The sequence below is a fragment of the Giraffa tippelskirchi genome, chromosome 6 (assembly GCF_054371585.1).
Source record: "Giraffa tippelskirchi isolate mGirTip1 chromosome 6, T2T-mGirTip1v1.2.pri, whole genome shotgun sequence".
Taxonomy (NCBI): Eukaryota; Metazoa; Chordata; class Mammalia; order Artiodactyla; family Giraffidae; genus Giraffa; species Giraffa tippelskirchi.
Genome location: NC_137280.1, coordinates 131312064 through 131336443, shown reverse-complemented (window position 1 = coordinate 131336443; position 24380 = coordinate 131312064). Strand labels below are relative to the sequence as shown.

Below are 24380 nucleotides of genomic sequence, written 5' to 3'. Positions count from 1 at the left end.
CAGAGAAGTTTTACACAACCTGTTGAGGGTCTCAGAGCTGGTGAGGGACAGAACAGGGTTTTGAGCTCAGGCAATCCAGCTCGAGAAACCACGCTCTTATCCACAATGCACGTGTTCTCCATCACGTCTGACCCTTTGTGACCCCACGGACGAGAGCCCACCGGGCTCCTCTGTCCATGGGATTTCCCACGCAAGAATACCAGAGTGGGTTGCCATTTCCTCCTTCAGGGGATCCTCCTGACCTGGGAATTGAACCCACATCTTCTGCACTGGCAGGTGAATTCTTTAGCTCTGCACCACCTGGGAAACCTTATCTACAATATCACTCAATTAATCTTTCCCAAGAATAGTCTCTAAGGGTGTTTACACTTGAAGATTAATTTATTCCTGGATCTTTCTCCTAATCTACAATCACCAAGTTGGTAAGAAAATGAGAAAGAGAAAGACTTTGAATGACAGCTGGATGACTTCATGGTAGAAATAAGATGAGGTCACACTGGAGATTCAAGACTGAAATGTTGTTCTGCAAATGGAAGGTGACTTTTGGAAAGGTTTTGGTTGATAGGAGGTGACTTTTGGAAAGGTTTTGGTTGATAGGATCAATATGTCTCCTTTCAAGATCCTGACAAATATTCGAGCAATTACACTGGGCACAGAGGCAAGCAGTTGAGAAAGAAGTGGGGACAGAACCCTGAACCAGGCTCTGTGTGACCAGTGCTCACCTTCCCAAGACTGTGTTGGGCACACAGGGCACCTTTTTCTATCATGTTGTGCAGAGGCGGCCTCTAGCCGCTAGGGTTGTGAAGCTGACAGTTGTGAAGCTCCACAGAGTTTATTCGTACCAGCGTGAGGGGGATCCTGCTTCCTACTGAAGGCAGAGATAGCTGATGTTTTCATGAAAGTCACCTTCATGTTGAATCACCAGTGCCCACATTTCTGAGTTTCAGAGAATCTGTTCCCAAATGTCAGAAGCAGTAAAGGGAAGGAAGAAATAAGGCGTTGGAAGAAAGTGGAAAAAATCTTTTTAGACAGTCCATAAATAAATAATGATGCTGAGCTTTGAAATTAGAGGTCATACAGAAAAGTATTTCTTGGCACTCAGAGCACACGTGGCAAAGCAGGTTTAAAATGCAATTAGGTAAATAAATGATGAACCACGGATAGTCTGTGGAGTTTCAGTCCCACTTGTAAATCCCTTTTGTAAAAGTCATGAATACAGAGCTTTGCAGATTTAGGACTCCCTCACCCAGCAGCTCTCTGAAAATTTAACAAGGATCTTATTGCCTCTGTAACATTTATAACATGCAGGCTGTGTGTCCTACAACTCTGCACTGATGTACCAATAAATCCAAATGTCCATTAAAATAATATTAGGAGGAGATGATACACATTTAATCACTGTTGGCCAAAGCTTTTTCTACAGGACATCTTCAATCAGTGTCTCTTGAACTTCAGGTGTTCATTTTTCACCTTCATGGTCACTGCCTTACCCCTCTGGGTACCACATAGACTCTTACCTACTTTCTATCTTTCTTTAAATGGATTGATTTTTTGTTAACTGAAAATGGTTGAACAGAAAACTTACTATCTCTTATATAAATGTAAAAATTTGCCCTGACGAGAAGAAAAGCCTCAAAGTAGACAAAATGAGAACAAAATAATTTCATGAATCTCTAAGTAGATACTATTGCCTACCGAATGCTCTATACTTGAGGTCTCTTCTGTCTTTACGGAAAAAAAAAAGGAAGATAATTGCTATAGAGATATTAAGGCAAACTAGCACCCCAAAACTGGGATGGTTTTCTTGAAGAAATCAGTAGAAATGGAAGACAACTGATAAGAGAACAACTTTTTCCTTGTGAAAATTCAAGGCTATTTATGAGTGTACCAGTGCAGTAGTCCCCAACCTTTTTGGCACCAGGGACTAGTTTCGTGGAAGACAGTTTTTCCATGGACCAGAGCGGGAGGTGATGAGCAGTAGGGAGGCGGTAATGGTTTAGGCGGTAATGCAAGTGATGGAAATTGATGGGGAGCAGCAGATAAAACTTAACTAGCTGGCCAACCTCTCACCTCCTGCTTTGCAGCCTGGTTCCTAAAAGGCTGTGGATGGGTATTGGGCACCCCTGTACTACTGTACTATGCCACTGCAATAAATGATAAAGTTCCCCCATATGGTCCGTCCCACCATTAAATAGAGTTTGTACAAACAATGCAACTGAACCAAGCAAGACACTTTTTCCATGTATAGTGCTCCTCTGCTGGGGATAATCAGTTTGTTGCACATGTGTATCAAGTGGTTGATTGCAAACAAATCATTTACTTACCATGTTCATCAAGCAAAATATTGTCAGGTTTCATATCCCTAGAGGAGGAAAAAGAAAAGAGAAAGTAGCTCATAATAAAGCAGAACTATAGAGTCGGACCAGACTGAGCAACTGAACAACAACAACAAAGGATAAAGGTCGAAATTCTCAAGAATGGTAGCTAGGGTTGAAACAGTGTACTAGCCCTTCATCACAATCTCATTGAATCCTCACAGTGAATTGAGATGATAACCAGTAACATCCCCAATTTCTAGATCAGAAAACTGAGGCTTAAAGAAGTTGAGTCACTTAATCCAAGGTCACAGAGCTAGTAAACAGAAGAACTGGGCTCTGAACCTGGGTCTTTTTCATTCCAAAGCTCTCAGACCCTTAAATTCTATAGTGGGTTATAGCCGAGCAAGTATTGCTCCATAGATCATATGGCATTTACATTGTCATAAAGCAGTAGTACTGATCATCACTGTTGTCTGTGTAACTCTAGAGCTACACAGATGAAGTGAATTTAAAGACTATGAGAAACAAAATGGTCTATGATGTGATTATACTTTTGTGTTTTTTTTTAGAGAAATAATGGTTTGTTCATACTCCCTACACCTTAGGTCTTAACAAAACATAAATTAATGGGTAGTAAGTCTTGACTGAGATGAAGCAGAGAGAGACACTATGAAACTTCAGATTCCTGAATATAGATTGATGAAGATGCTAATGATATAATGCCTCTGATCTCTTCTAGTTTTTCACAAACCAGGAAAGAGGGATCCGATGTAACTCAAAAAGTACCCCAGGCAGAACCTTTTACACTACATTTTCAAAACTGTGATTATTCTTTCACCTTGCAGAGATTAGAATCTTTCTTAGGATGATGTTAATGTCTCTAGTGACTCAAAAAGTCTTATTCCCAGGGTTGTTAATTAAAGGATTTGGACCAGTCTTCCATGCACTGATAAGTTCCTTAAATCCACAGAAAGGAATACAACCCACCCTTATCCAATGAAGGGAGTAGTTTGATGGTAGATACTCAGAGGTTTGATCGTAAATACTTGGAAGATTGGTCTGTAGACTTTTGAAAGTCCTCAAGAAACAAATATTACTGTAAGCAGTGTCCTCAATGAGAGCACTGCTCTGCAGTTCATAACAGCCCTCACTCTTCCACACTCCTGCTTTCACTGCACTTCCCTAACAAACCATTAAAGCCCTTCAACCCAAATTCACAGAAGTCATTAGGGAAGAAATTCTGCAACAGGTTTGGGATTACATTTTTCAGCCTAGTCAAGAGGCTTTTATGTTGTTAGAATAAGGTGACCTGAGCCTTTGACAGACCAAGATTGTCAGTCGTCTTTTCTTGACACTATTGATCAATAACAAGCCTCTTACCTACAGAGAGAACCAAGTATGTGTCCCACCCAACAGGCAGGTACATGGGTACTTTCATAAGGTTTAAATATCTTCTCATTTAGTTCATTAGTTTCTTAAAATTAGTTCTGTATTCATAAGTGATCATCTGTGGCTGTGACAAATTTTTCTCTTGTTCAAGGTACAATTTATGAGAAACACAGAGCGGGAGGGGGTTTCAAATCGGATGTTTCTCTGGCTAAAGTCTCAATATTTCAGACTCCATCCCATCCCCTCTGATGGATTTCATTTCAAAAATTATCAAGTCTAAATTCATTCATATAAAATAAAGGCCCCCTTAGTCTGATTCCTGGGTGACAGCCACATGGAGTACATGGAGTCTCCTAAATGCTCCCTCCATCCCTTCACCTTCTGTTGTTCCTTTGTGTGAATCAGAGCCTTGACCTGCTACACCCAGAAAATTCAGATTGATCTCTCACCACATAGCTCAGATGCCACTTCCTGCAGGGAGCCTTTCCTGATTTTCCATTTCTGAGTCAGTGGCCCCTCCTACATGCTCTGCATGGTATACTTCTTCCATCATAACATTTATCACACTTCTATTAATTTTTTTCTCCGATTGGATCATGAACTCTTTGATGGCAGGGACAGCTTCTTGATTAATATATAAACCAGGATATACAAGAGCACTATAGCACACCATCAAACACTCTGCAGCTTAAAGCTCAAGGTAAAGCAGGCATTACTCTTGCCACCTCTTTCAGACTGGCATCAGGTAGTGTTTTCCAGATGAGGAGGAGGCTTTGAGGAACTCTGCCAGGAAGGGAGAGGCAGGATGAACATAATGATTTCGTGGCCTGAATTTATGAGGGTTTGCTGGGAGGAATGAACTGCTATGGGTTTGTCACTTTATGGGCTTTCTATTAAATTTCTAGGCATCATTAAAAAAAAATGGTTATAGCCACACTTCGTTATATCCACTACTTTCCCCAGAAACTTCCTTACAGCTTAAAAAACAGCACAAAGATCAGAGAGGTCATATTTTAAAGGTAGTATGTCCTACTTCAATCTGATGTTCATTTATTCATCAAATGTTTGTCTACTTTGATAAGTCACTGTGTTAGAATATGGGAAATAGATACATGAGATCTAGTTGCCCCAGGGATGGAGAGGGTAAGAAAGGTTCATGAGGAACCTTGCCAAAGGGGTTCAAAGTGATAAAGAGGTATGTTTATTACTAAATTCAGAGAAAGGATATGAGAAAATATCCTTGCTCTGTAGAAAAGGGAAAGTAGACTCTCAACAGAAAAATAAAGTATATAAGCAGAGATTCTGAGTACACAGTTTCTCTCAAAAGTGATGAAGTAACCTCTAAGTCACTAAGGGTGAATAGCAGTGTGATAAGACTGTTTATTCATGTAGCAGGAGAAAGGAAATGAAAATAAACCCAGGTGCTGTATTAAAATTTCTTCCAGAACAAGGTGAGATTTTCTAGTTCAGAAATGCAGCACCACCTCTTATCTTTTTCATCTTTTCCAATAATCCTGAATGGTTTCCTTCATTTCCTCTACCTACAATCCTGTCCCCCTGCATGGCTTGTTTCTTCTTGTCATTCAGATCTCAGCTAAAATATCACATCCTCCAAGAAGCTTCCTGACCACTCATCTCCATCTTCATCTCTTCCCCTCCATCTTATTTTCAGTACAACACTATCATTACATATTTTTTTCTTATTTGTTCATTATTTGTCTCCCCCCCCCCCCCGAATGTAAGTTCTCAGAGAAAGGACATTTTCTGTGTACTGTACTATTCAGCGCTGTAGCTTCCAGGCTCATCAAAGTGCCCAGAATAAAGTTAGTGCTTGAATAAATATTTGTCAGAAAAATAAGTGCATCTGATCCCTTGGCATCTCCAACTTCTGGAATAATAAGCCACATCTTTCTTTTTCTTCTAAGAAGAGAAAAACAAAAGCAAAAGATCAAGAACTACAACAGCAACAAAACACCCTCTATCTACGCCTGTCTGTCTTAGTTGCTCAGTCGTGTCTGACTCTACGCTACCCCATGGACTGTAGCCCACCAGGTTCCTCTGTCCATGAAATTCTCCAGGCAAGAATATTGGTTTCCTCCTCCATCTATGCCAGATGCACTGTATTTAGTTGCCAGATGCAACTAAAAAACCAGTCATTTGGGGAGTGCTGAAGTGCACTGCCGTGCTGAAGGAAGACACACATTCTATAGAAAGTTCTCATTGCATCTTGACTTGATGAAACAGAAAAGGCCAGGTCCTGCTGAATCAGCTGATTCCTACTGTGGGGACTATAAACATAAGTGTGGAAATGCAGTGCTCCCTGTGGCAGGGTTCAAGGCGGAACTGATATGTCTGCTGTTCTCACTTGAATGACTTTAACAAGACATTAGCAGGACTTAATAGGCTAATTACATCCCTTCACTGAGCCTATCCTGGAATCAAGTTGCTCACCCTGCAATATGACATGGGGTATTGTGAGAAGACGGAACAGGAAAGTCTGTGTATCCAAACCAAACTCAACTCCTTCAGTGTCCCACAGCTTTCTGACAGGTCCATGGTTTGGGTTTAAATCTTCGTTACATAATGCTCTCTTAGATTGGGTACTCTCCAAGTTCTTGAGAGAGGAAAATATTATATATATAATATTTTATTTACATATATTTATATAATATTATCGGAGAAGGCAATGGCACCCCACTCCAGTACTCTTGCCTGGAAAATCCCATGGACGGAGGGGCCTGGTAGGCTACAGTCCATGGGGTCGCTAAGAGTTGGACACGACTGAGCGACTTCACTTTCACTTTTCACTTTCATGCATTGGAGAAGGAAATGGCAGCCCACTCCAGTGTTCTTGCCTGGAGAATCCCAGGGACAGGGGAGCCTGGTGGGCTGCTGTCTATGGGGTCGCACAGAGTCGGACACGACTGAAGCGACTTAGCAGCAGCAGCAGCAGCATATAATATTATCATACAATATTGTATTTGTTGTGCCTATAATATATTAATTATGATGTTTCATGAAGACTATTGGTCACATAAATAGACCCATATTAAGAAAAGAGAGGGGTGGGGGTATGAGAGTGTGACGGGAAATTGTGAGCAAAGTTACATAATTTAGAGCAGGAGGCAGAAGTGAAAAGCTGCCAGGATTGGATTATTAAGAACCAAGTATCATCCTCCAACTTTCTGACCAACTGGTTGCTTCAACTGAGAAATAATTGACATATACTTGTTTCAGATGACTAATTCTTTTTGTTGTTCAATTCCAGCCTTTCCCACAGTTTGTTCAAGGGAGTATTAGTTACAGAAGCCATTACAAGGAAATGAAGTAAAGGGACTGAAGGCTTTCAGACTGTGCTGGTAAAGGGCCTCCACACCCAAGGGGAAAGATTGATTAGTAATGCCTGCTTGGCTACAGGAAGAAGTGTTTGAGGCTAGTCCATAATCATGTTTCAAACTTATTACTTCCCATGAGTCACGAGAGTAGTTAGAGTTAATATTTATTGTCCATGCTGCAGCAGGCACATGGCAGGCACTTGAGAGACAACATTGATATTACTGCTTACAACAATAATATCCATAACTTAGATATTACACCTAGTTTTTGCAAATGAAGAAGGGGGAGCTCAGAGATGGCTCAAGATTAACAGTAAGACAGAACTGGAATTATAATCAAAGATTGAGAGGTGCAATCTTAGTTTATATTGCAGATATTCATATCTTACTCCCTGTCAGCAGAGAATGTCCTAACATACCCAGGGGTCTGAAGTGTGGTTAAAATTGGTCTGCAGCAAGTTTAATTTTTTCATAATTTCTATTATATATATGAAAATCATATAGACTTTGTACCTTACTCTATAATATTAATATATCCATATCTCTTTTAATATAAAAATAAAATTCTATCTTTCTTGTTCTGGATAAATCTATTGTTTAAGGAAGATGAATCCCCAACAGTACAGTAGTACAGACACTCCAGTTTGAGAAGTATGGCCATGTACCACCATCCCAGAAACTTGAGATTTTTAACCACTTTGTAGTCTTTGAAGGCAGAATATTTAAATGACAAGGCCTCCTGCCTTACAGTTTTGCATTAGTCAGCAGTGCTCTTCATTACCACTGTTTTCTTTAATTTGGATTCACAGAGCTAGAATCTTGAGTAACATTTATGCATTCTGCACCCAAGGAGGCAAGGGCACAGAGTAACCATCACTCAGCCACAGAGCCTAGCCTGAACTCAGGTCTCCTGGGTCTTCCACTCAAATCCAGGAAATCTTAAGTAAGGAAAATGTACTAGTTAGAGGAAGGAAAAGAGTCTACAAAATAAGAGGAACCAGAAAGGAACAAGATCAGTTGTGGTCCATTGATGGTAACAAATAGAGTCTGTCATCTGAATGCTGGTGGAGGCACATAAGCAGAACCTAGGAGACCCCTGTAGGGTCAGGAGCTAGCACTTTAGCTGCTGGATCAAGGGAGTTTGTGGGTGAGAGAACAGAAGACAGGACAAAGTGGGGCACGAAAGGAGCTGGGTAACAGGAAAGCTCAGGCAGCAGCTCCCTATCAACCACTACACTGAAATACAAGAATTTTAGTAGTTTTACAATAGGTATGGCTGTACCAGTATACAGACTAAATATGAGTCATGTATATGGTATATGGTACTGTACTATGTAATTGTGTGTGTGTGTGTGTGTGTGTGTGTGTATAGAATAAAGTTGGTAACAGTCCCAATCACAAATTGTTCTATCCATCTATCCATCTCCAGGCATTACTAGGTTTATTTGGGAAGCAGCAGAACCTAGATGTTGAGAATGTGGGCTCTGGAGTCAGATGACCCAGTTTCAAATCTCAGCTGAAAATTTGCTAGTTCTGGGACCTTGGGCAAGTTATAACTTTGTATAATGTACATTATGATTGCCTTCGTACCATGCATTCTTCATTCTCTTAATCATTTCAGTTCATTTGTGTATTTAACCTCTCTGCCACACACACACATATACTGTAGTCCCTTTGTTTTGGGGAAATCTATCCCATGCTTGACTTCAGGAGACGGTTCTATGACTCAGGGCTAAGCTACTGAGAGTTATGCCATTTCATAGTCCCGGTTATTGGTTCGGGAGTGGGCTGTAACCCTATTTAAGCCACTGAGCAGGGAGAAGAGTTATGCTATGGGCCTCTGAGGAAGAAACTTCTTTGCTGTCCTGGAGAAAGCTTCCAGAAGGTGTGTGATTCATGGAATTTAAAGGAGTTAGCATGGAGTCCAAGGCTGAGGTGTTGGATCAAGATAGCCTATGAGTCTGGCATACATCTGGACTTTCAGTTACCATAAGGTAACAAATCCCTTTCATTGTTCAGTCTCATGTGAATTAGCTTTCTGTTGAGACTAGAAGCATGTTTGCAGTAAGCTTCTGAGACTCAGCCCTCCTGAATCTGTAAATTGAGGACAGTAATAGTATCTGCTTTATAGAGCCATTGTGAAACTTTAGTGAGATGGCACATGAATTACTTTTAGTTTAGTATCTGACACATAGTAATTGTTCAACTAACTTTCAGAAAACATTGAACAAATAATTGGGAAGTATTAGTGGAGAAGGCAATGGCACCCCACTCCAGTACTCTTGCCTGGAAAATCCCATGAACAGAGGAGCCTGGTAGGCTACAGTCCATGGGGTCGCTAAGAGTCGGACACGACTGAGCAACTTCACTTTCACTTTTCACTTTCATGCACTGGAGAAGGAAATGGCAACCCACTCCAGTGTTCTTGCCTGGAGAATCCCAGGGATGGGGGAGCCTGGTGGGCTGCCATCTATGGGGTCGCACATAGTCAGACACGACTGAAGCGACTTAGTGGCAGCAGCAGCAGCAGCAGCAGCAGTGTAGCAAGGGCCAGATAGTGAGAAACTGATGTTTAACTGATGCAAAAAGCCAACTCATTGGAAAAGACCCTGATGCTTTCAATGTTGAAAGGTTGAAAGCAAAAGGAGAGGGGGCAGCAGAGGATGAGATGGTTGGATGGCATCAGTGATGCAATGGACATGAATTTGAGCAAACTCTGGGAGATAGTCAAGGACAGGGGAGCCTGGAGTGCTGCAGTCCATGAGGTTGCGAAGAGTCAGACACAACTTAGTGACTGAACAACAAATATCTTCTTACTTTTATCATCAATGAAAACGCTATTTTTTAAAAAGTACTAGCCGAGGAGATCAAACTAGTCAGTCCTAAAGGAAATCAATCCTGACTATTCGCTGGAAGGACTGATGCTGAAGCTAAAGCTCTAATACTTTGGCCACCTGATGCGAAGAGCTGACTCATTAGAAAAGACCCTGATGCTGGGAAAGATTGAGGGCAGGAGGAGAAGGGGATGACAGAGGATAAGATGGTTGGATGGTATCACCACCTCAATGGACATGAGTTTGAGCAAGCTCTGGGTGATGGTGAACGACAGGGGAGCCTGGCGTGCTGCAGTCCATGGGGTCGCAAAGAGTCGTACACAACTGAGCCACTGAACAACAACAACAACCAGCCTAATAGCTACAACACATGATTTCTTGTCTTAGCCTTGTCTCTGATTTCCTTTGTGACCTTCATATCACTTGCTTCTCTGGGCCGCGGTTTTAACATCGGTTCCAGGGTTGACAAACTATGGCCTGTGGCCGAAATGTAGCACATCATGGCTATAAGCTATAAAGGGAGTTTACATTTCTAAATGATTGAAAAATCAAAGATGAATGCCATTTTATGACACAAAGAATCATGTGAAATTCAGATTTCAGTATCTGTAAGGTTTTATTGCAACACAATCATATTCTGCGCTTCCATGTTCTCTGTGGCTGCCTCCACTCCTCAGTGGCAGAGTTGATGAGTTGGGGCAGGCTGCACAGCCTCTAAAGTCTAAAACTTTCTCTATCTAGCCTTTTATAGAAAAAATATGCTGATCCCTTCCCTACAGCGGGAGCAAGTTGAACTAATAATCTCTAGGCTCTTTCCTGCCCTGATATCTAGAATAGCTAATGAGGCCCATTCTCTATCATTTGCATTTTTATTGTCTTACTACCCACTGTCAATGCCCTATCCTTATCTCCAAACTGATAACAAATTCAAGTAAGTCTCCTTTCAAAACTGGCTCTGTATTTTCACTAAAGCGCAAATAAGAAATAACCTTGAACTAGAGCATTTACTTGAACCTGGCAAGAGGACGTGCCCTCGGCTCAGCTCTCTTGTGCCTTTTTCAACCTCTCTCTCCCCTTTCTCATGTGTTCTGACCACAGAGGGCTCTGTTCTACTGCAGGAGGTAACAAACTTCCGCCTTAGAGCTCAAATGCCACCTACTGGCCAGGCTTCTTCAGCATGATGCTAAAGTCACCCAGTCTCCCCCAACCTGTATGCTTTTCCTTAGGTCTTTATTTCCCATAAAGCATGCAACAAACGCTGTGCCTGACATGATAATTCCTGTCTCTGTTCTTGTGGTTTCTGTTTCTGTATTACATTTTTTGTCCATCTCCTCAAGCAAACTATAAGCTCGGAGGGGACAGAAACCATGATTCTGTGCTTCAAAAACTCTTCATACTGAGTGAAGTCAGACAGAAAAGACAAGTATCACATGATATCACTTATAGGTGGCGTGTAAAACAAATACAAATGAACTTATTGACAAAACAGAGACAGATTCACAGATACAGAGCCTGTCTATACTGAGACTCCAAAGTGGAAGTTTGTTACATCCTGTAGCAGAACAGAGGCCTTTGTGATCAGAACATGTGAGAAAGGGGAGAGAGTGGTTGAAGAAGCAGCAAGAGAGCTGAGCGAGGCCAGGTCGGTCTCACCAAACTTATGGTTACAACAGGGAAAAGAGAGGAAGGGATAAACTGGGAGCTTGGGATTAACATATATGCACAACGATCTATAGAATAGATAACCAACAAGGACCTACTGCATAGCACAGGGAACTATATTCAATATCTTCTAATAATAATGGAAAAGAATCTGAAAAAGAATATATATGTATGTATATCTGAATCACTTTTCTGTACACCCGAAACTAATGCAACATCATTGTAAATCAACTATGCTTCAATAAAATGTCAACAACAATACACATGTGAATAAACAACAGAGCTAATGAATTAAAAAAACTCCATTCAAGAGCTGTTTGCCTGGCACATGAATAAGTCATCAATACTGCGTGTTAAATGACTAACCCTGAAAGAATGATGCTTCAGCTTTGGGCTAAAATATATCCTAGGCAAAGTAAAATCTAATTTGGACCAAGGCACAGGTTGCATATTAACAAAACCCTTAACCTTAGAGAAACTTAAAAGCTCGGCACAGGCAAGTTAAATGTTGACCTGTAAACAAGCAGTTCTTGGACTTTTTCACGTGGGTTTTCACAAATGGGTGCGCTTGTATGAGAAGCACAGTTTCAAAGCTCCTTTCAGAACTGCCTGACACACAGCACAAAACAGGCAGAGTCTCCTGTTTTCACAATGTGTAACTGATGCTCATTCATTATTCGGTAGCTCGGGAGCAGGTGCTGAACAGAACACATCAACCTAATACCCTCATTACCACACTGCCGTTTTGTTTTTGAGATTCAAGTAGCCCTTCTGCTATGGGAGTTAGGAAGCAAAGACTTGCAGAAGGCTTGTAAACTCCTGAAGAGAAGATTTACCAAAACAAAAAGGAAGGGCATTTTCTTAACCAGCCCACAGAAAATGGCAACTGGAAGCCAAACTATCATCCCACTGCCGTGAACAAAATATTATCAATGTACTGAGAGGAAGAAAGGCAACATCACACAGAGCAGGAATAATACAGGAATCAGACAATCTGTAATTGTTTTTAGACTTTTAATTTTCTCATATACTGGACGTGCTGCTTTGGTAAACTACAAAACGTTGAGCTTCGTCTAGAGATGTTTAAGTGCAAAACAAAACCCTGTGGGCTAGAGACACGTTATTAAAAAGCCAGAGATATCCGAAATATCTCACCAAATCGGAAATACGGAAGTAAGCAGAGATAGTCTCTGGGCAACGTAAAATAGGTTACCATATACGAAAGCTAATGGATTTGACTTATCAGATTTCCCTCTTAGGTGACTGCACTTTTATAAACAGTTCTAACAAGTTTTGTTATCTGGTCTCCCATCCCATAATATATTTGGAGCAGCATATCAGGAGGGAAGCAGAAGCTGATCTGAGTAGCATGTGCTAGAGAAGCAAAGGTTGACATCTTAGCCTCTAAGAAAACTGGAAAAACACACTGTATTAGTTTGCTAGGGCTGCTGTAACAAAGCACTGCAAAATAGGTGGCTTAAGAAAAAACAAATATATTGTCTCATGGTTCTGGAGGCTAGAAGTCTGAAATCAAGGTGTCATCAGGTCCTCCTCCTTCTGAAACCTGTACGTAAGGGACCTTCCTCGCTTCTTCTTGGCTTGTGTTGGTTTGTTTGCAATCTTAAGCCTTCCTGGGCTTATAGACACATCACTCCAGTCCTTCATCTTCACATGGAGTTCTCTCTGTGTCTCTTCACATAATCTTCCTTTTCTGTGTGTGTCTATCTCTTTGTCCACATTGCCTCTTTTGATAACACAAGTTACATTAGGGTCCACCCTCATGAACTCGTTTTTGCTTGATTACCTCTGTGCTTATGTACTCAGTCGCTCAGTCATGTCTGACTCTTTGTGACTCCCTGGACTGTAGCCCACCAGGCTCCACTGTCCATGGGATTTCCCAGGCAAGAATACTGGAGTAGGTTGCCATTTCCTCTTCCAGAGGATCTTCCTGACCAAGGGGTTCTAACCCACATCTCTTGCATCTTCTGCACTGGCAGGCAGATTCTTTACCACTGAGCCACCTGGGAAGATAAAGACCCTATTTCATAATAAGGTCACATGCTGAGATAGTGGAGGTTAGGACTTCAACATACCTTTTGTGTGTGTATTGGTGGGCGGGGGGAGGGACACACAACTCGACCCATAACACATACCAAGTAAATATATGTGTCTAAACTAGTGTTAGTTGCTATTGGATGTGAAATGAAAGTCGCTCAGCCCTGTCTGACTCTTTGCGACCCCATGGATTGTACAGTCCATGGAATTCTCCAGGCCAGAATACTAGAGTGGGTAGCTTTTCCCTTCTCAGGGGATCTTCCCAACCCAGGGATCGAACCCAGTCTCCCATGCTGCAGGCAGATTCTTTACCAGCTGAGCCACAAGGGAAGCCTAGGAATTCTTGAGTGGGTAGCCTATCCCTTCTCCAGGAGATCTTCCCAACCCAGGAATCGAACTGGGGTCTCCTGCGTTGCAGGCAGATTCTTTACCCTCTGAACTATCAGGGAAGCCCTGCTATTGGCTAAATAGCACTAAATAGCTCATCTGATTTTGAAGAGGTCTATCATGTTTATAACAATGAAACTAAAAGAGCCTATATTAAGAGCAAGACCTTTGAATCAGATAATCCTATGTTTAAATCTGGCCTTAGTATACCAACTGCATGGTAGTGGGCAAGGCACTTAACCTTGTCATGGTATTGCTGAGTATCAGTGTGTGCAAAATGCTTGTTAGCACAGTGCCTAGTTCTTGATATATACACAGTGAATGATAGCTCTTCTTAAGCCATTAAGAAAATGAGACATGTCGTTGTAGTATAAATTAAATGGTGAGCAGAGAGTAGTAAACACCCTTAGGAATTAGAAAAGCCTCTCTCCAGATGACTCATTCCCACAGGCTTCAGAAAGCTGGGGTGTCACCGTGCTGGCAAGTTCATTCATCAGAAGCTCATCTGTCACTCAGTGATCATTGACTAAAATGATTAGCTGCAGAAAGATCTTATTTTTTCCTACGAATGATCACCCCTAGGAATGAAATGTGACTTCCAAGATGATGCAATGTGTATAAGTCAGACAAAAAGGTGAAACCTCAGCCTTGAAGGTCTCTGCCTATGAAAACAAAGAATTCTGGTTCACAACTGAATTGCAAAAAGGTCTTGATTATTATTTTTTAATTAATTAATTTTTTAATTGAAGGATAATTGCTTTACAGAATTGTGTTGGTTTCTGCCAAACATCAACATGAATCAGCCATAGGTATACATATTTCCCCTCCCTCTTGTACATCCCCCCCACCCCTCTAGGTTGTTACAGAGCCCTGGTTTGAGTTCCCTGAGTCATACAGCAAATTCCCATTGACTATCTATTTTACATATGGTAATGTAAGTTTCCATATACTCTCTCCATACATCACACTCTCTCTTTCCTCCCTCTCTCCCTGTGTCCATAAATCTGTTCTCTATGTCTGTGTCTCCACTGTTGCCCTGCAATTAATTTCATCAGTAGGTCTTGATTATTAAACGTGCTAAAAGGTGATTATCTCACTTCACTGTCATAGGCTCTTTAGACAGTTCATTTTGGTCATGGGGCCTTCTTGGGGAGAAGTGGGTGTGTGGTAGAGAGCTGAAAATCAAAGAAGTTATACTTTGAAGAGCCTCATCCTATCAGGACTGTGAGGAAATCATCCTAGACTCTTAGATATGAAAGAACCATTCCTGTTCATTTGGTCAGACCTCCTCACCACCTCCTTGACAGAGATGTTCAAGGCTGTGTTTAAGGTTATAGCCTGGAGAAGGGCATGGTAACCCACTCCTGTATTCTTGCCTGGAGAATCCATGGACAGAGGAGCCTGGTGGGCTACAGTCCATGGGGTTGCAAAGAGTCAGACACGACTGAACGACTTTCAATTTCACTTTAAGTTCATAGAGGGCATTGATGTTAGAGTCTGGTGTAAGACAACTTCATTAGAGGAAGTGTGGTGGACAGACTTTATGGTGTCTCCCACGGTCCCCACCTCCTGGTGTTCATGCCTTATATCATCCTCACCCCTGAGTGTGGGCTGATTGTATGGCTTGCTTCTAACAGACATTGTATGGCAAAAAGTGAGGGGGTCTTGCTCTTCTGATTGTGTTATGTGACATAATTTAATTCAATAAAATGGACTCTGTCTTGCTAGCAGACTCACTCTAGAGTCTTGGTCTCCTCACTGAATTTGAAGAAACAACCTGAGTCCTACAGCCACAAGGCAATGAACTCTGCCAACATCCTGACTGAACTTGGAAGTGGACTCTTGCCTAGCCCAGACTCCAGAAGAGAACCCAGTTCCAATCAGCCCCTTGATTACAGCTTTTTCAAGAACCCAACTCTGATGTTCTCTGACTCCTGACTCAAAGAAACTGTGAGATAATCAGTGTGCATTATTTTAAGTTCCTATGTCTGTGGTGTTTTGTTGCACGGAGTAAAAACTAACACAGCATGGAAGAAAGGCAGCACAGAGCCACACACTGTGGGCACACAATAGGAATGTGTGGAATAAATTAAAACGATGCTCCAGGAATTCTATGGTGGTTCAGTGGTTAGGACTCTCAACTTCTCACTACCGAGGGTACAGGCTCGATCCCTGATTGGGAAACTAAGACCCCGCAAGCCTCATGGTATGTCCAAAAAACCAAAAAACAAACAAACAATGATACTGAAGACAACTTCATCTGCAGAAACCTTTACTTTCCATGCCCACCCAAGGATCACATGTATATTCTGTCCTCATTGATTTGTTTAGTCACTGACTTATTCAGCAACTGCTCTGGGTTAGACTATATGCTGGAGATTAGAACTTGAGTGAGGAGTAGAGCTTCAGTTTAGGAGGGAGAGACCACTTTTTATGAAGAATATTGTGAGCCAGGGGCTACCAGTAGAAGTATGATCAAGACCACGGTGAAGATGTGGTGAGTGTGAGAGATGTGTGTGTGACTCAGGATACACATACAACTGCTTGTTTTCTCTGCAGTGAATGCCAAAGAATTTGGTATGCATACCAGAATGCCACCTTTCTGGTATGACTGTTGAAATGTTTACTTGACTCCCTTTCATTCTATATTATCAGCTCTGATGACAGCGAAGTCTCTGTCGTTTCTACATTGAAGGTCAGCCCAGAGAATGTTGTCTGGCAAACAGATACTCAAGAAACAATTCTTGAATGAATATTTATGATAGAAGCTTTATCCCTAAGTTTCCCCCCTTCCCCCAGTCAAGATGCTGATTTCTAGAAGAATAATATAAACTTCTGGCAAGTAGCTACTTCAGTCCAGGACAGGGCATGCAAAAACTATTTCCTTTGTGTATCTATGGAAGTTCCAAGGTTTCTATGATTACAGCAAAGAAGATAAAGGTGATGAATAAAAATAACATCCTATTCTTTTTTTTTTATAATCATGAATTTTCTTTTATTCCTACTTCAACATATCTGTAATCAGTTGGAGATGAACTTCTGCAACATGTTCTGTTGTACTGCAGTCATTGACATCAAGGGCCTAGTTAGATTTTTATTGCATTCCAATAGGAATTTAGAAATCAGTGAGTTATAACTTTATTAGAGTGAGATAATTCTTAGAAAGAGGAAAAAACAAACATCCAGTCAAATGGTATTTTGACCCAACATGACTCTTACTATTTAACTGTCCCAAACGATTCATCTTATTAGCTTAAATTTGCAATTGCATCTTTAACAACTGACAAGGGAAGGAATACAAATTTGTCTTTGCACTGTAAAAATTACTTTCTATTACTTTATTCACTGGAGAGACTGTAGCAATCAACAAACTAAAGAGTACTATCCCATAGGAAGGATTGTAATGAGTTTAATGTTACTTATTTTTAAAAATAAAAGCAAATAATGACTGTGTCCATGTTTTTAAAATCTTCATTCACTGATTTAATGTAAGTAAAGGAGAATATTGAAGGAAGAAATGGCCGTAATTTGGAAACTAGAGCTGATTTTCAAACTCTAGTTTGAAAATGGAAAAATGTTTCACTTCTTGACTAAAAAATATGTCTAACTGCACAATTCAAAATGAATGGTGACTATGCAGTCCTGTGTCCTTCACAACTAGAGAGAAAAAAGAGTCTAAAAATGAGAAAAATGAGCTAAGTATTCTACATATTTAGGAAACAACAAAAAGTCAAGTCTGTGAATTAAAAAAATATATAAGCAAGATAAAACAAAACCCCATTTATGTTTCACTCAGAATTTAGGCAAAAATAAGATTTACGGTGTTTAAAAAATAAGCTAGACATTGCTGGCAGGAAGAATTAAAGACAGAACCCATTCTATGTTACCGCAGAGGGACAAATGAATACTTTCATTCAGAATACAGTTTCCTTTCCATGGATTAAACTCTCCTTCCTGGTTTTAAACCCCCTGAGCTCTCAAGAAGCTTTTACTGTTACCCCAAATCATCTTCTCTGCTGAAATACTTGTCGTTCTCATACAACGTAGCTTCTAGTTTGGGGCTGTTCTGTCATCCGTTGGTTCCACATGTGTCATCCTCACTTCTGCAGCCAGACAGCGCAGGTGTCTGAAGTCAGGTGGCCATGCCTCACCCTGTACCATGCCTTCCTCAGGGCAACAACTGTGCAGAACATCAGGAGCATGGAGAGAGGCTAAGAGCCTTGCATATCCTTCAAGCGATGCCTCACCTACATATTAGCCAAGTTATATCCTGACCTGGAGTTTCATCAGCTGTAAAATGGGGACAGTCACACCATCAACCTCTTGGATTTGTGGGCAGATGGAAGGAAATAATTCACAAGTACTTAGCAGAGAGCTTGGTACCCAGAAGCCCACAGTCATGACAGCCTATCAGCACGGCTGCTCCGTCCACAGTTGCTGACCACCACAGATAATTTGGAATCTGCGACCAAGTCCAGAGACAAAATGTTGTGAAATTAGGAAGTCACATATATTTTTAAATTCTTTATTTTATATTGGAGTATAACCAGGTAACAATGTTATGATCATTTCAGGTGGACAGCAAAGGGACTCAGCTATACCTGTATATGTATCCATTTTCTCTCAAACTCCCCTCCCATCCAGGCTGCCACATAACATTGAGCAGAGTTCCTTGTGCTACACAGTAGAACCTTGTTGGTTATCCGCTTTAAATATAGCAGTGTGTACATGTCGATCCCAAACTCCCTAACTATCCCTCCTCCCATTTCTATTCCCCTGGCAACCATAAGTTCACTCTGTTTCTGTTTTGTAAAGAAGTTCATTTGAATCATTTCTTTTTAGATTCCACATATAATGGATGTCATACAGTATTTCTCCTCTGTCTGACTTATTTCACTCAGAATGACAATCTCTAGGTCCATCCATGTTGCTGAGAGTGGCATTATTTCATTTTTAATGGCTGAGTAATATTCTATTGTGTATATGTACCATATATTATTTATCCATTCCTTTGTCAATGGACACTTTAGGTTGCTTCCATGTCTTGGCCATTGAAAACAGTGCTGCAATGAACATTAGGGTGCATGCATCCTTTTGGATCATGTTTTCTCTGGGTATATGCCCAGGAGTGGGATTGCAGGGTCATATAGCTTTATTTTTACTTTTCTAAGGAATCTCCATACTGTTCGCCATAGTGACTATACCAATTTACACTTCTACCAACAGTGTAGGAGGGTTCCCTTCTCTCCACACCCTCTTCAGCATTTATTGTTTGTGGATTTTTTGATGATAGCCATTTAGACTGGTGTGAGGTGATATCTCATTGTAGTTTTGATTTGCATTTCTCTAATAGTTAGAGTATCTTTTCAAGGGCCTTTCGGCCATCTGTATGTGGAAGTCACATATTTTATATCTGCCCCTTTAGGCAGATGATCTTTTCTTGCCTGGGGAATCTACTGTATTTTCTAAATTTTTTTTTATTCACTTTTTAATACCTTGGAACTCAGGATGTATCTTCCAGTCTAATCCTCTAAGTAGCTGAAAGATGTTTTGTTATCTTTGATTCTATCAAATACAGCATGCATTTTGCAGATTTCTTTGAAGGCAGAGATTTAGAAAGAGAATCAGAGCACTCAGAAGCCTCCATTTCTTTTTCTATGTTGCTCGTCATGCTTTTAACTCTTCCCGGGAGTCCCAGCTTCAGAGTGCACTATTATCCTCTAAATGCCGCAGACAAAGGGACACTGCTTATTTCACCACGTACATGATTTTTTTAACCCATTTGATACCACTTCAAATGGAAATCAATTCACATTGATATCTAGTACTCGGAAGGCAGAAAGCTCTGGTAATTAGAGCTCTCTCACAGTTAAAACCTATTTGGTCACTACTGTCTTGAAAAGCCCTAAAGAGATTGGTATATGTCCTGGTTCTTCCAAAACATGTATGAGTTTTGCCTGTTGTCCCAGCATAATTATTAACATCAACTCCTTTCATTCTCAGGAGTACCCTGGTTGGGATGATAAATTATATGATTACCCAACATGAAGGCCAACAAATGTCTGAAACTTATGGCTTTAATTTCTTCTATTTTAATTTTGTCTTTGTTATCTGTAAACCTGGGCTTTTAGGCAATCAATCATCCATGTGGCTCAGGCAGTGTTCATTCCTTCAGATTTTTGCTGAACACTGGTTATACAGTGAGAAGCATACCACACATGGCCTTAAGTCATTGAGTTTACAATTTAGTAGAACAAACAAACATTGGGTAATTATATAGTGAAAACATCACAATGCCTCAAGAGAAGTACAAGATGCTATGATTGCCTATAAAACATAACACTTGGGGAGGCAAGGTAGGACACATCGGCAGTTGAAATACATCTGGGTTGTTTTTTGATCCCAAGATGATGCCATCTTATTTTAACCCTGCATTCATAATGTCATTGTGTCTGCCTTCCATTAATCTGCCACGGTGAGGAGACAGTTCAGTACAAAGAGGCCCTCTGAAGATGGGTTTTAAGTAATAATGGTGAGTCTGTAAAAGGCAAGAAGCAGAAACTTAATCCTTGATTTCTTATTTAAGTGACAAAACCATGACAGCAAAAGCGAATAAGGGAGAGAAGGACAGAACAAAGCTGCTTGGTGTGGTTAAGTTTCTTGAGGGTGAAAATTGTGTCACATATTCGGTTTTTTTTTCTCCTGAATTCTTCTCAGAACACGGTTCTAAGCACATGGCAAAAAGGCTCAGAGCATCTTGTGATGACTGAGAAAATGAAACTCAGAGAAAGAAGGCACAGAACTCAGATTCAAACAGAGGAAGGAGAAAGTGAAAAGGTGCCCTCTGGGGGCTTCTCAGGGTCTCTGACTCCTGCCAGAGATCTGCCATGTCAGCACCCCAGACAGACTGTGGGTTGGCAATCTAGGGGAGGATGAGTGAGCGTGAAGACTCTGAGAGGGATTCTATAGTCTACAAATATGAAAAGTTTCTCCTAGGAAAGAACTGGGTGATGGCTACCAAAAAGCCAGTATGGGAGAAAGATCTCTTGTCAACAGGATTCCCAGTTATTGAGAAAAACACCAGGTGTGTAAATTTTACTTCAGAGATTGTACATGATTAACCGGTCCGCTTTCCATTTATCCACTGCCTGAAGAGCACATTTTCAATACAAATGGGCCCTTCCAAAGATGGAAAATTAAATAATAATTATGTTAAGTGCCAAGACCAAAAAGAAAAAAAACGATTGGTCTACAGTACTTGCACAGAGAGTCTATAAATTATGATGCTACATCTTTAACCAAGGATCTGTACTAGTTCTAATAAATTCTAGATGTTAACTGGTGGTGGGAAAATAGTCTATCTAGCCAAATGTTTAGTAAATGAGACATGAAAACTCAGCAGATACTTAAAGGATTTGAGATGACAGTGGCAGAGTCACATGTGTTGATTGTTCATTTAATGATGTTTAATGTATTATGGTATATATTTCATATGTGTAATAAATACAGATTAGTATAGTAGACAGAGCTCTGATGTTAGGATCAGAGAGATCTAGGTTTGAATATGGCAACGCTGTCTGTCAGGGTTTCTCCTTGGTGAATCTTTAAGCCACATTTTTCTCATCTGAAGAATGGGAATACTGTAATGAAAAGTGGAGTCCTCTACGTTTTGAGTACTGAATAGGATAATATGTGAAAGTACCTTGCAGTGCCTGGCATATGGAAACCCAGGAAAATAGTAGCTGCTTTGATGGTGATTAGGTTCAAAATTCTTAAAAGAACCTAGATGATAATTTAATGTCTCCAAATCACAAAATCTCAGATTTAATACTGGCCTAACTACAACTGCTCTGCTCATTTATCACTTATTATAGAGATCAAGTGAGATACTATATAGGAAATTGTGATCAAAATTACCAACTACTTTATAAATATCAACTATTATCCTTTTCTCTCTATTGTCTGTTTAGGTTTATAGCTACTTGTGTTATTTGTTTGTCTTTGACACAAATGCCCCAAGTGAAAGAGATACATTGCTTTTGCTGACTTGTCTGCAGCACACCCACACCAGGGACTCATTATAGGGTGGATGATAGAAGTTAGGACTCAAATTTTCTCTCCAAAGAATTTTCTTCCTACCCATTCTGTATCTTTCCCTTCATGCACTTTCTTCATTTCTATTTCAGTTAATTCACTTAATATTTATTAAGCCCCCATATGTCATTTTTCCTTCTCTTTGTCTAGGCTTAGTTGTAAACAGCACCAATACTCATTAATTCTGGTCTTGTTGTTTATTAATGGTAACCTTGGGGAAATTAAGTTCAATGTGCTCATTATTATTTTTATTTGAAAAATGGGGACATCTACCTCCAGTATTGCTATAAGAATTAAGTAAGAATTAGATGTCACGTTCCATAAGGACCTGTTGAATGCAGCAGGTTGTGCATCCCCTCATGTGCATTCAGCCCAAGGCTGCCCCTTGGACTTGACTGACCTGTGAATGATGCGCTGGCTCTGCAGGTAGTCCAAGGCCATGGCCAGCTCACAGATGAAGAGCTTCACCGTGTCTTCCTGGAAGCGGACATTCTGCTGCAGGTGGTAACGCAGGTCCCCGCCCAGCAGAAGGTCCACCACCATGAACATGTCTTCCTCATCTTGGAAGGAATACCTGGAAAGGAATTAGAAATGCAAGTGGGTTAAATACATAAACACACTAAAGAGGCCTAGCGGCAAAGGACACCTTACAGATCTGAGCCAGGCTTTCCTGAGCTAGGAATCCAGGCTTGGGAGTACTAGTCTATTACTTGTTCTAGGCCCTCAGTTTCCTCATGTGTAAAATGCGAATGATAAGAAGATCTTCCACATTTGGTTATAGTAAAGACTAAATATGATGAGTATAACATTTTTTTTGGTGGTGGTCTGGCTTCCCTGGTGGCTCAGATGGTAAAGAATCTGCCTGCAATGCTAGAGACCTGGGTTCGATTCCTGGTTGGGAAGATCCCCTGGAGAAGGGAATGGCTACCCGCTCCAGTATTCTTGCCTGGAGAATTCTGTGGACAGAGGAGCCTGGTGGGCTACAGTCTATGGGGTCACAAAGAGTCAGACACGAATGAACAACTAACACTTTACTTTTAGCTAAAGACTAAATATGATGAGTGTAACATTTAAAAAATTTATTTTTAATTGCAGGATAATTGCTTTACAATGCTGTGTTAGTTTCTGCAGTACAACAACACAAAACAGCCATAAATATAAATATATCCCCTCCCTCTTAAACCTTCTTCCCACTCTGCCCTTCTAGGTTGTCACAGAGTATTGAGCTGAGCTCCCTGTGTTATACAGCAGCTTCCTACTAGCTATTTTATTAATACATATGGTAATATATATGTTTCAATGCTACAATGAGTGTAATATTTAATGTTATTCCTGGCATACAATAAGCACCCATTAACCGTAATGTCTACAGAGCTATAAAGCCCAGAAAATGAAGAAAACTTCATTTATTCACCTGTTATTAACAATCATATCCTGAACACACTGCTACAGGAGGTCCATAAAACACGAGTTATGAGGCCTCCTTGAACCATCTCATGCTTATTTTTCCACATTAACAGCTTCACTGCTTAACATTATAACAAATCATAAATCACATTCATGATAAGAAAAAAGATACAAAGAGAGCCATAAAGAAGTAAGTGTACAGGAAAGGGAAGTAATTCACTCGGTCCTGGGGATGAGCAGTGACAGGAAAGCTTCTCAACACAGGAGACATTGGAATTAAATTTTGAAGGATGGTGACAATAATAAGTACAAAATAAAGCCGACATGGCTGATGTTTCCATTAGATGGCTTCTCTGGGGCAGGCTCTAAAAGCACTATACACATGTTGTGTCATTGACTCCACAACGCTGCTCTTATACTCCCATTTTACAGAGGAGGAAATCAAGGCCCAGAGAAGTTTAAGTAATTTACATGAGATAAAACACCCAATAGATGGTAGCAGTGAAGGGGTCTCCAGGTCTAAAAGGAAGATTTGAAAGAGGAGAACAGCCTGGATTAAGCATAGACATGGGAAAGAGCACAGTGTGAGGAGGGAAAGAAGAGTGTGGGTTTGCTGGAATGATGTGTGATGGGGAAGCTGGAGAGGAAGGCAGAGAGCAGATCCCCTGACAGAAGCTTGTTCACGAGTCTGTGCATGCTGGAGAGACACTGAAGCGGGTTAAGCAAGACACGTGATCGGACTTGAAGGAGCAAGAGCTGGAGGGATGGGAAGAGGAAATGAGACACAGGTGAGCAGGATTGGCCTCTGCTTGTTTGCAAAGAACCTCCTGTAAAAATGCATTCCAACTGCTCTGATTTGTTTTGTTTTCCTCAAAGCACAGACATGATTTCTAGTCACA

General features: G+C 40.8%; 2 protein-coding genes across 4 annotated transcripts in view; one reads left to right on the top strand and one right to left on the bottom strand.

The window, feature by feature from the left end:
• Positions 1 to 24380, top strand: part of PPP2R2B (protein phosphatase 2 regulatory subunit Bbeta) — a 764919-nt gene that overhangs the window by 22959 nt on the left and 717580 nt on the right. The gene's annotated exons all lie outside the window — the stretch shown is intronic.
• Positions 1 to 24380, bottom strand: part of STK32A (serine/threonine kinase 32A) — a 137408-nt gene that overhangs the window by 33125 nt on the left and 79903 nt on the right. Inside the window, exons 5-6 of the mRNA XM_081505084.1 lie at positions 22475 to 22648; positions 2325 to 2362 (exon numbers count right to left, since the gene is read on the bottom strand). Of these exons, the coding sequence (XP_081361210.1) occupies positions 2325 to 2362; positions 22475 to 22648 (212 nt within the window). The remainder of the gene's footprint in view (positions 1 to 2324; positions 2363 to 22474; positions 22649 to 24380) is intronic.